Source organism: Centruroides sculpturatus, unplaced genomic scaffold (assembly GCF_000671375.1).
Source record: "Centruroides sculpturatus isolate CEXI.00-Female unplaced genomic scaffold, Cexi_2.0 scaffold1238, whole genome shotgun sequence".
NCBI classification, from domain to species: domain Eukaryota; kingdom Metazoa; phylum Arthropoda; class Arachnida; order Scorpiones; family Buthidae; genus Centruroides; species Centruroides sculpturatus.
Genome location: NW_019385448.1, coordinates 6,541 through 19,876, shown reverse-complemented (window position 1 = coordinate 19,876; position 13,336 = coordinate 6,541). Strand labels below are relative to the sequence as shown.

The 13,336-nt window shown below is 29.7% G+C and overlaps 1 protein-coding gene across 1 annotated transcript in view; it reads left to right on the top strand.

Annotated features, from left to right (window-relative positions):
• LOC111639106 overlaps positions 1-12,996 on the top strand; it is a 135,643-nt gene extending 122,647 nt beyond the window's left edge. Inside the window, exons 11-13 of the mRNA XM_023384884.1 lie at positions 7,602-7,675; positions 8,155-8,292; positions 10,583-12,996. Of these exons, the coding sequence (XP_023240652.1) occupies positions 7,602-7,675; positions 8,155-8,292; positions 10,583-10,867 (497 nt within the window). The 3' untranslated portion in view covers positions 10,868-12,996. The remainder of the gene's footprint in view (positions 1-7,601; positions 7,676-8,154; positions 8,293-10,582) is intronic.
• Positions 12,997-13,336: the final 340 nt, after the last annotated feature.

Below are 13,336 nucleotides of genomic sequence, written 5' to 3'. Positions count from 1 at the left end.
ACCACTCTTATGCAACTCATATTGATCAACACGAGTGTGGTCATATGCGGAAGGAGAACAAGTCGAAGTTTGTTCGGCGGCTCTATCTCATAAACTCTTAAGTTATAAGGCTGCGGTGAAATGAGGTGAAATGAAATTGGAGTTTATGTCCGAAGAGCCGCAAACGTCTATGCAAAGAGCCGCCTGCGGCTTGCGAGCCGCTAATTCTGACCCCTGGTCTAGTATAAATGATTAAAATTAAAGAGTTCATTATTATTTTTTCTCTTCTTTCTGGGGAATATAAAATAAATTAATATTGCTTTGATAATGTTATGATTGAAAAGTGATATTGAATTTTTTTTAATTTAGCATTTAGGGTAGAAAGAAATTGGTTTTGTTACTAGATAATGATATAATTTACATATTTAAATAAATGTGTGTTATTTGGTAATTTCATTGGTTAAAAATAAATGTTTTGATATTAATATATACACTTGATTTTGTCATTAAAAAGAAATGCAAATACTTTTCTATTTATGAACTATTTCAAAATGTTTTTTTACAAAATTTAGAAATAAAATTTTTTATTAAAATTATTGTCTTCAAACAACTTCATATTTCTTCCATGTTTTGAAACCATGTCGTATTTGTTATATTTGTTCTGTAAGCGCAGCAACAATCACTTGGCACAGTTCACCTCAACACACCGAAACGTGTGTGTAAACATGTATCAACGAAAATTGAAATAAAGAGGTGAATTGTGCCAAGTGATCACTGTTGCGCTGTGTTGCGCTTACAGAACAAACTTCAGATTTATTCAAAATTACTGTTATTTAATTTAATTTTATTCTTGATTAACACATGGAATTAAGATGTAAGTATAGATTCTCAATATGAAAGAAATAAGTTTTTATCACAAATATAAACATGTTTATATATTCTAAAAGTATTATACTTAGTAAAAAAACATTTATTTAATAATATTTTTTAGATGCAATATTAAGTTTTAAAAAAAGAAATTTTACTAGAAAGTTAATTTTAAAAATTTCATAATTTATTTACATATTTTGTCTTCAACGTGATATTTGTTTTATTACCAATAATCAGGATCTTATGCTCCTGTTATATTATATATGTTTTTTCATTTTCTCTCTTAACTGCCTACTTCCTTCCCATCTTAGAATATTTTCTGCTTTTGTTACATCATTTATATTATTATTTTTGTTTTTTTCCTATTTAAATTCTAATATGGTACCTTCAGTAAAAAATTATTTAAATTCTTAATAAATCTACTCTTTGTTTTCTGATCCTTTGTTCTCCAGTTGTTGGCATATTTCCTCTGTGAAATTTTTTAACGAAACTAAAAAGATCAGATGGTCTTTTGTAAATAAAAATTCCTCTTTTTTACTGCATAAAAGTATACACCCAATTGTTTTAACATGGATTTTTTTTAAATGTGAACTTCATTTAACAAATCTTTGAAGAAAAAGTTTAATTCTCTGTATACATAGGTGCATAAGCTTAAATCCACTGTTTTTTAGTCAGAAAAACACACGTTTTTTTCTTAGAAAGCAAAAACAAATTTATTCAAAGTACTTTCCCTCACTAGTGACACATTTGTTCCATCTCTCGGACAATGTGTGGATACCATGCCAAAAAAATTTCTTCTCTTTCGAGGCAAACCACTCATCAAGCCATTTTCGGACGTCTTCGTAAGAATCAAAGTGCCACTCAGCAAGCGCGTGGCCCATCAATGAAAAGAGGTGATAGTCGGAAGGGGCCAGGTCTGGTGAATAAGCAGGATGGGGTAGCACCTCCCAGTTGAGTGTCTCCAAGTAGTTTCGGACCAATGTTGACACATGCGATGGTGCATTGTCGTGGAGGAAAATCAGCTTGTCGTGTCTTTACTGATAATCCGGCCTTTTTTCACGCAGAGCACAGTGCAATTTGATCAGTTGTTGGTGGTAGCAGTGAGCATTGACAGTTTCACCAGGTTTCAACAGCTCATAGTAGACAATACCCTGCTGATCCCACTAAACGCACAGCATTGTCTTCCGTCCAAAGCAATTTTGTCTTGGGAAAGATGTTGATGGTTTGCCTGGATCAACCCACAATTTCTTGCGTTTAGGATTCTCAAAATATATCCATTTCTCATCGCCAGTTACAATCCGATGCAGAAACAACTTTCTTTTTTGTCTGGCGAGCAAGATTTCGCATGTGTTTTGGCGTTGCTCCATCTGCCTATCATTCAATTCATGCGGCACCCATTTTCCGATCTTCTGAATCTTTCCCATGGCAAGTAGACGCATGGAAATGGCTGGTTGAGTAACACCCAATTGCTCGGCAAACATTTTTTGCGATTGGATATCGTCCTCATCCGAAAGAGCCTGCAGTTGATGGTCCTCAACCTTCCTGGGCTGATTTTCACGCTTCTTGTCGCTCAGGTAAAAATTTCCATCTTTGAACTGACGAAATCAATCTCTGCATGTGGTTTCCGATAAAGCTCTGTCTCCATAAGCCTCCACAAGCATTCGATTGCTTTGGCAGTCGATTTCTTCAAATTAAAGCAGAAAAGCAAAGCTTGCCGCAGATGCTCTTTTTCTGGCACAAAAGTAGACATGATTACAAAAAAAAATATATGTTGTTGTATGAAATATCTGATGATGTGCACTGATTAATGTTGACAGATGTCAAAATCATTAAAAAAACAATATGGCGTTGGCATGGTAACTTAATACGCTCGCTTACGCCATCTATTAGCAAACAGCGGATTTAAGCTTATACACCCGGTACATGATTTATTTTTATCCAACACATTTCAATAAATTTGCCTGTTTAAAAATCTCCAATTGATTTTAATTCTAAGAAAAAGTATTCATACTTCCTTTCTATAAAATTGCTTTCTTTAAAATCAATTCCTAGAATTTTCATTTAAGGTTGTTACACATACTCAAGTAAACTTTTAAGATTTGGCTATTTTCTACAACTTACTTGAACATGAGTAGTGACAATCAGTGTTTTATCCCATGATTGAAGCAGTCAGAAAAAACTTATTCCAATTTCTTTCAATACAGAATGGTTTGTATGACATTTAATAATAAAGCTACAGCAAGGTTCCTATGATCCTTACAAATCTTTAGAATGTGCTTAATGTTTTTTGTGATGCATAAAAATACTTATTTTTCTTAAAAATTGGCAAAAAGTCCTTAAAAGTGCTTAATTTTCTATTATCAACTCAAAAACAATTATGAAAAAATATTTCTTTATGAAAATCATTCTCTTCTAACTAATCAAAAACCAGATAATAGAATAGCTTATAGTCACGACTTCAGTGGTTTACTAGTCATTCATTTGAATAAATCCAAAAAATGGCCAGAATACATTCCTATTGTAAACAATTTATTGGTGATATGAGTTACATGTAGAAATATTGCAATCATGAATGTTTTGATTGATTTTAATTTTTAATATATTTAGTGGAAAAATTTATTTTTATAAAACAAAAATTGTGTTCATCTTATTAAAAAAGTGTTTTCAAGACCTTATATACATACTGTATTTATCAATTTTTCACTTAAACTATGCAATTACACAAAGTTTGTTATTCAAAAATACTAGAAAAGAAATTCTAGGTTTTAAGGAAATTATATACAATTATTTTTTATTAGGAGGTTGTTATTCATATTCAAATTACTTATATTTTAAGCACACTTTAAAGACATAACAATGATTTCTTTTCCAGTAATGAATAATAAGGTGACCAACTTTCTTACAATGAAAAGGAGAACAGAAATAAATTGAAGGAAAAAACATTTTATTCATTGCAACAATAATACACTATAATAATCTCTACTGCATGTGTATGTGCTGTGTCGTGTTTCAGTAAGAAGTAAACAAGCCACTTGTGTGTGGAGCGCGTGCGTCTCGTAATCGCATCTCGCCGCACCGTACCGAGCCATGATGAATAGTCATGTCAAATACAAACACATTACATCACATCGGCTTGGCATCAATTTAATATGGAGATTTACAGATTAGTCTTCAAATATATCGAAAAGGAGGACATGTAAGAGGACACTTTTTGAGGGAGGACAGAACTTACAAAAGAAGGACTGTCCTTCCTAAAGGACAATCCTTCTTTTGTATTAAAAAGGAGGATGATTATTAAGTATATTATTCATAAGGTGATTAAAGTATTTTTAAAAATAAATTAAGGTAAGGTACATATAAAAAATACATCTATTCCTTTCATGAGCAGAAATAAGTAATGACTTGTTACTGCAGTTTGTAAGAGAACCAAGAATTTGGAATTTCGAAAACTGTTTATTTTGAATTACCAAAGAACCAATTCATCCAGCTGAAAAGAATCTTAGGATTCTATTTACAAGAAGAATCAGATTGTCCATTTCTACATTTGTTTGTTCCTCTGTTCAGTGAATCATCCCTTTGTTCAGTTACTTGTATATTTACCAAAATGCCTGGAAAATGTATGTTTAATGGAATTTAGAGCAAATGTCAATATCAAGAGTATAAAGGATGAATTTCTCCAGTTTCTGATAACATTTTGCAGAATATGTAAGAAATTAGATATATTCTCAGATGAGAGAATCAGCCTTGAAAGTACATCAGAAAGATATGTTTATCTTGTCTTTCTCTTTTGCATGAAATAAGGCAGATTAGTGATAGAAATATTAAATATAGATTTACTATATCCAGACTCAGAATTTCTGCTTGCCAGGTTTCTATTGATGTTTTGTGATTAAAGACAAGAATAAAATTTAATTAGATGAAATGAATTTGAGCATCATGACCAAAATTCCTACATTATTCAAAAATAAATTATGCCTTACAATGATTGGATGTGTGTCAGTTAGACAATTGACACACAATTTAATTTTTTACAATATGTTTGTTTTATTGTTCAAAATAGTGCACTTTTCAATTTTATGTATTTTTATTATAAAAAAATTACACACATACAGTCAATTATTTGATACTGTTGGAACTGACCTATTATGTATAATCCTAACTTTCTTCCCAGGGAGATTTGTGTATTATGTGATTGATGCTATTAAATTTTGATGGTTAAAGGTCAAGGGGTGGGGAGATAAAGGGGATCACGTGTTTTATCTCGAGTAGTGTTGGAGTTAATGATGATATTACTCATTATTAGCATTTACATTTTTTTATAAAGCTCATCTCTACCCTAAAAATTAAGCTTTTTCCATTTATAATAATTGAAAATGTAAAAAGTATTTAAATAAAATATCGTAACAGATGGTGCCCCACACAGTTTTAATTGTTGCCAGGAAAGTTAAAACCAATAAAAAATCCAACAAGTTGCTTAAGGTCTGGAATCAATCTACTTTTCATTTGGCAGTATATTTTTACAAAGGTTTTTTTGGAAATATATCTGTTGTGTGTAATTAGATTATTATGTAATTGGATTTAAAAGTATTCCCAAAATATATTATATTCTTATTTAATTACACAAAGAAAATGTTTTGTTTAAATGTTAAATTAACTTCATTACCGTTAATATAATAATTACTGCTTTTCACAATTATGGATAGTGTATATATTATTTTGTTGATTCATTAGTTCCCAATCAAAACTGTAAAAATATATAGGAAAATCATTTGTTGTAGTCAAAAATTTTGTTGTTTTTATCATTTTTTTAATCTTTATTTTAAATATTATAAATAGGAGTACGTTGATTAATGTTAGGAATATCAAAAAGTGTTCTTACTTACACATTATGGAAATTTTTCACATAAATGTGACATCTGCTAGGATGATATCTAAAATCTACAGAGGAAAAAAGTTGGAGAAGAAAAAATTGCAATCTATGAAATTGTAAGTCATAAATCAACCAATTTTGAAATGCTGTGCTTCCTTAAATACTAAAAATCCTGAAATGCTTACAAAAAAGAGAAATTTTATTTGTGAGCTGTACAAAATAAGCAGTATATGATAAACCTAAAATGAGTTTTTTTTTTAATTCTCATTTTCAGTTATACAAATTAAATAAGATTTTAGTCATACGTTTTTGCTATATATTAGTAAATATTGGAACAATATTTGAGGACCTACTTGAGGACATAAATGATGAAAACCATTGTAGTTAAATATGTTCTGAGAAAGCAAAATCTTATTAAAAAAGTTATACTGTGTTGTGTGATGATTAGTACTTGGGATTCATGGTCAAATAAAGAAACCGTGTTACTAGATAAAGAAGATCGGGTAATTTCACAAGTAGTTTATTTCGCGTACATATACTAGTTTTTAATAAGGATTTCAATGTCGTGTTGCCATACAGAAATGCACCAAATGTTACAGTACAATCACTATTTTAACTACTCCAAACCGACATATGTTACTCGCAACGACTTGGGTACGAGTCTTAAAACCAATCTTATAAACTAAAGTACAACTAAAATTAGAATAAGGATAAGTTCATTTGGAGGTAAAGAGTAAGATTTAGCAAAGATAAAAATACCCAGGTTTGGTTCTGTATGTTCGATGGGTGAGATGCCACGTGAGTTCTTTCACAAGGGTTGATAAATTCCTTTTTCCTATATCAAATTCTCCTATTACTTTCTCCTTGCAATCTCTAATTCTGTACTACCCTGTCATCACCACGATAAGACAGGATTCTTTCCTCAGAATAATCGATGTTCTCCGATTGCGGTTAACGCCGACTCTGAGTGCTCAAATTCACATCTGCCTACTTCCAGGTTTCCAAAAAGAATGATGTGCCTCGCGTCCCTTAAGCCTCAGGGTCTTACTCTCCCCTTTGTTCACATTAGTTCCTGGAACTGGTAATCTCATCCAAGGGAAAGGAGTTAGGGAGGAAAGTTCTAGAAGGAAAGAGAACAAAGGGCTAATATACTGAACTTATATTAATATATATAATATTATATGGCTTGCAGCCACAGTTGATACTGCAAAGTAGAAGCAAAAGTAGCAATTGAAATAAAAAGGCAAGAACCATAGAACATGTAAATGTAATGTGAATAAATTCAACTCCAGCTGAAATGAACTGTAAATTTGGACTAGAACCGAGCTGACTCAAAATTCTGAGCTGTGGCTCAGCTTAGTTCATTTGTTAGAACTCTAATACAACAAATTCCATTATTGAGAAGTGTCCGTCCATAGTGGAGAAAACAAAAATACAATCCAAACATATATATAATAAAAATGTTATCAAAATTAGAAGGGAGAAAGAAAACAAAAAGTTAAATAGACAAATACAGTATGAATTATATAAAGACAATAACTTGAAGTTAGTTTCTAAAACATTTTAAAAAAAGATGAGAGAGTTAAAGAATAAAATAATCAGGGATGAAGTTCAGTTTATGTATTGTTTATTATGGTCCAAATATAATTTAACAAACCAAATTCTGTTGGATTTCTTGGGATGTAATTTTGATTTTTTTTACTTTTAATTAAAAATAATAGAAATAGAGCCTAAGAGATTCTGTTCACTTTCTTTTATTATTTATAATTAAATGTAATTGTCACACATCTAATACTTGTTTAATTGTAAAAACCTAAATTGTAATAAATGTGTTTTTATTTTTAGAGATAATTTAAACTAATAGGTAATTTTACTTATTTAGCTGGAAAGGTAACTACTGATGATGAACTAGAAGACATGTTGGAAAGTGGAAATCCAGCTATCTTCACACAGGGTGTAAGTTATTTAATTCAAAGACATTTTTAATAAATGATAAACATCAAGTTATTTAATTTTTTAACTTGAACAACACTAATGATATAAAAATAACTATTATATTTGAAACTTTATAGAAAGTTTTAAGAGTTTTTACATTATTTTATAGATTAAAAAGAAAAATTATTATTTTTCATTTTTCTGTAAGTTCTGAATGTGTCTTTTAAATTTGAATTTTTATTAATTCAAATAATATGGCAAATATTCAATAGTTTAATAAATTTGCTATTTACAAATTAACTTAGTAAATTTCTTATTAATGATATAAAAATCAATATATTGCAAGTGCTTCGGTAAATAATTATCAATTGTTTTTCAAGATAAAAACTAATTATTTTTAGTAAATGTCACATAACAGTAATTAAAACAATTACTAGAATATGGATGATTAAAATTTACAATAATTTTTTACAATATTTATAACTTTATTTATAAAATAGATCATCATGGAGACACAACAGGCCAAGCAGACACTGGCAGACATTGAAGCTCGTCATGAAGATATCATAAAATTGGAAAGTAGTATTCGTGAACTGCACGACATGTTTATGGATATGGCAATGTTAGTGGAGAGTCAGGTAAATTATTATTAAGTTATACGTGGAAATGTTTTATGTAAAATTAATGCAAACATAAACCATTGCCCAGCATTCAAGTAATGAAAGATCTAAACACCAGATTATTAATGGGCTACAACTGTGCTATTAATTAACAGCATTGTTATAGTGCATAAGTAAAAATTTTTAATTTTTCCAATAAAATCATAATAAAATAAATTATTTATTGGATTATAAAGACTTCTGTTCATGAATTTAAATTTTTTGTTTCAATGGTTGATTTTACTATGTGAAATTATAAAACAATCAGAAATCTATACTGTTGGAATATTTTCAGTTTCGCTTATGTTGTCTATAAAATTATAAACTAACCTCTAAGTTCTTTTATTGAATTTTTCAAAAATTATCTTCAGACTATCTTCTTTAATGATTTGATATTACAAAATATTTTTATAAATTAATGTGTTAGATAATTGATAAATAAGATAGTAATTAGATAAATAACACATTTACTACTTTGAGAGATCCAAGCTCAACTCTCTAAGCTTAGTGTTTATCGTGAATGAATTGGGTCAGTTTAGAGCAGTATTCTTAACCTTTCTAAGGCCACAGAATGCCATTCTGATATTTGTCATTACACAGACCATTAGTATCAATATATTCAAAAACCAACAAGCAGTACCATCTTTGCTGTTCTTATAAAGTGAAGAAACAATAAACTAATAAACTTTATTGTATTGAATGAAATAGAAAAGTGCAATTGTCTATGAATAAAGGAATGTGGTGGTGTACATTTTAAAATTTTTATTGCAAATTTATTCCAATCTTTTTTCAAGGAACACTCAAGGCAAGTTTGTGGAACACTGAGAACCACTGGTTAGAGTTTCATTCCTCATTTATCCACAATTTAATTGATTAACATATGACAATATATTAAAAATGTATTCTTATAGTTACTAGGGAGTTAAAGTACAAGTAAGGTAAAAAGTAATCTGTACTTTTAAATTCAATGCTAAATAGATTCTCTATCTTTAAATAATATAGAATTTTATTTAAAAGAAGATATACAAATCATTATTGGAAAATAATTGAAATTATTTTAAATATCTTAATGCACACAATCAAGCTGATAATACAGGTACACAATCTCTTATTGAAATTCTGAAAACGGGAAACTTTTTCAAGGAGGCATTCACAAAAGAAAACTCACATTTGATGTGAAATAAATCTCAATGTTTTAGTCAATCCATTTCTAACAAGCAATTATTACATTGTCACAATGTCAGACTGCAATTTTTATTCATCTTTTAATTTAAAAAATCATATAAACTTCCAGTCTGAACCAGAAATTATGTATGATAAACAGGGTCTTTGGCTCCTAAGCTTTCCATATTTGGTCTGCGTTTTAGTGATATTTTGCCCCTGTACATCATACTTCTCTTGTTAACAATCAAATCATGCTAGTTATCTAACTCCATTCTTGAAAAATCTTGAACTGAAATCACGTGACTTCTTGTTCAGACCAGAAGTTTGTATACAATTAATTAGTGTGTCCAGCCCTTGAGCTTTTTATACTCTTATAAGAGTAATGAAGGGCAGATAGATGACTGCAGAAATGCTCTGCAGTTTGAAAATAGTTCTCTACTGCTTACTGATATATTGTTTATAGTTTTTTGTGATTTTATAACTTTGAGGAATGAAGATGCGAAAGACCTGCAGATTCCCTTATGGAAGACATATAGCACAACAGATACTTAGCTTAATTTGAACCTGTTTATCTTTGAAATTTAAATGGATTTTTTATTTACAAAATAAAGTGTGCTAGTAATTTTGTGGTTTATCTTTATCTAACTTAAAATAACAGTGCAATGAATAATATTTCCTATCTAGTATTGATTAGCTATGAAATACTTTCATTAAGCTCCATTGTGACAACCATTGTGAAATCTGAAAAATTCCAAACTCAAAAACATATCTGATGTCAAGAATGTCAGATAAAAATATACTATAGATATATGATCTCAAGTGTTTGTTTTCCCCCCTCTCTCTCTGTAGGTCAGATTGTAATCACTTTCAATACTATTTCATGTGTACTGTACATGTTTCAGATTTTAAGTTATTTTGGGAACTACTTTAACTACTTTGTAGGAAAGGTTTATGGCATTGCATTCATTCAAAATTAAAATAATTTGTTTTGATTGATTTTGCTTTTAATGTATCCTTATATGTAGAATTCATTTCATATATATGAAATGCATTCTACATACATATTTTCTGTAATAATCTTAATTAATGTTTCATTTAAATATAGGGAGAAATGATTGATAGGATTGAATACCATTGTGAACATGCTAGAGATTATATTGAAACTGCCAAGCAAGATACAAAGAAAGCATTAGCATACCAGAGCAAGGCTCGAAGAGTAAGTATAAATTTGATGATAAATATTATATTATGGTGTGTGTGGATTACAGACTACTCAGTTAATACCATTGCTCAGTGCTGTCTGGACCACAATAAAGGCATACCTACAGGACACCTCTTTTTGTGGTTGTGTGCTCTTTGTGTATTCATATCTGTGTCTAAGAATTCCTAATTATGTTGCAAATGTTAAGTATGGCTACTTTCTCTAATGTGATGTATGTGCTGTTGTGAAGTCCTAATATTTCTAGAGTTTTGTCTAGTATATGTAGCTTGATGTGCAAGAAAAGACTTTGGGCATAAGTACCATTCTCTACAGACTTTATTTCAGGTGAGTTCAGAGTATTTGCTAACTTTTTTAGTATGTTGCATTGTTGTGGGTATTTTGAACAGTTATGTCTACAACATATATGATTTTGTTTGTCAACGAATGTGATGGATTCTTTTGTTTGTGATTATGGCTCAATATAGTATAATTTGTGTGTATTATTTTCTATGACCATTTGAGGTGTATCTATAAAGTATGGTTGCTGTGTGTTTGCAAGCTTTTGATGTATTACACTTGGTATTTTGTTATGGTAATGTTAGTAGTCAGTTACGTGTATAATATGTCATTTACTATAAGTATCATCTGTGAGTGTTAGCTTTTAAAATGTGCTTTCTATAGTTTTTTTGACCTAGTCTTGTATGGCAATCATGAACCTTTCTGTCTCTCCAAAAAGTCGAGTCAGCCAATGGTTTGACACAATTCTGCCAACATGATCCTGGTTGAAATTGCTAATACCTACCATGGAGCTCTTTCTGAGCCCAAGACTGTCTAGTGGTGTCTGTGCATTTTTGTATGCTGCATTAGATCCAGGTTAGTGTTGTGCAGGTGTTTAATGGTGTATTTTTTGGTCTGCAAGAGCTACAGCTTTGTGTAATTGTGATGTTTCTTATTTTCTACAGAGAACTCTTGTAGTGTCTGTATTTGCTTGTAGTGCATATTTAAAATATTTTGTCCTCCCTCTTTATAAGGAAGAGTTAGCCTTTCTACAGAGAACTTAAGAGTGGTGTTTGTTCTGTTAATGCTGTTTTTGTTATTTGGAATTGTTCTCGTTCTGTTTGTGTTCAGTGTATAACTCCAAATGAATGTTAGTGCTAAGGTGATGTGTTGAAATCAGAAACGCATTTAAAGCAATCAACCGTGTTTTTAAGCATTGAGTTCAATCTGTTGTATTCTTCTGTTAGTCTGTTTTATTTGTGTGTATTCTGTGAATTTGGCCTGCTAGAATTGTAAGTATTTATAAACATTTTCTTCATTTAATGATGTCTTCATTTCTGTAGGAAATCATTATCTTATGGATTATTTTTTTAAGTGAAGTGTTTTGCATTTATCTAGGCCAAACTGCATTTTTATATTAGTTGAATAAGTGTGTATAATTTCTAATAGGTGATTTAATGTGCTTGTGTAAATGCATAATTTTATGTTGCCCATCTACAGTACATGAGATGATACAATACATTGTGAGACATGAGATTACATCAAACACAATAGTATCTTCATATTTAGTGTTGTTTAATCTATTAGACAATGGGTTCAAAGTCAGACAAAGCCAGAGTGGATATAATAAATCCCCTGGAAAATGCCTCATCATGTATATATCAAAACAAACCAAATATATATATATCATAAAATTTGAAGTGTGGTGTTTTTCAGTGCTGCAACATGTTTTCTAAAAATATATAATGTACACAATAATCATGAATGTGAGATGGTGGGTTTGGTATGTAGTAATCTGTAGAAAAGTCTCATTGTTTATGAATAATTTCTTTTTTACAGCATACATTTTTATATTTTTTCAGTCTTTGTGACTTGGATGTTTTTGTTTGAGTGCCATTGTATTCCTGTCTGTGTGTATTGTGTGTGTTTTTAATTTTCCTGAATATTGTCATAACCTCTTCGTGAAATTTGGTATTACATTGATTTTACTATATTATTCAGCCTGCCTAATTGGTATTTAATATTATTTGTGTTTCTTATCATCTGTGCCACTCAGGCTTATGATTTGCCTGTGTTATGTTTATGATTGTACTGTACTTTAAAAAGGTATGTAACTACAGTGACTGCATCAGAATAAATTAATGTGTCTGAAAGTGTTGATTCTGCTTGTGGAAGTATTGTGATAATATAAGGTTTTTCCTAGTTGTTTGGGTATTTGTAGTGTGTGTGAGGTCTAATCCTTTATTTTTATTATCATTATTATTATAAAATAAAATATTAATTAATAACCAAACACCATAAAATATTAAATTTATTTTTATTTTATTGTTATACAAAGTTTTATTTTGTTATAAATGTTTATTTTTCTTCTTCTACAGCAGAAAATCGTTATTATTGTCCAGATACATAATGAAAATATAAAATTACCTCATTTTCAATAATATGAAGCTTTCTTTTTTTTGGAGATTATTTCATATGTTAAAGACAAAATCAAGGATGCATTCACATAATATTCTTGGCAGGTAGATTTAATTAATTTACCTACAATTGCCAATTTAATTTATATGTTAATTTTAATATTTTGTTATAATTTAACTCTCTTATTTTATTCTTTTCAGTTTGTGTTTAAATATTTTTTTTATTTTTAACAATTATAAAATT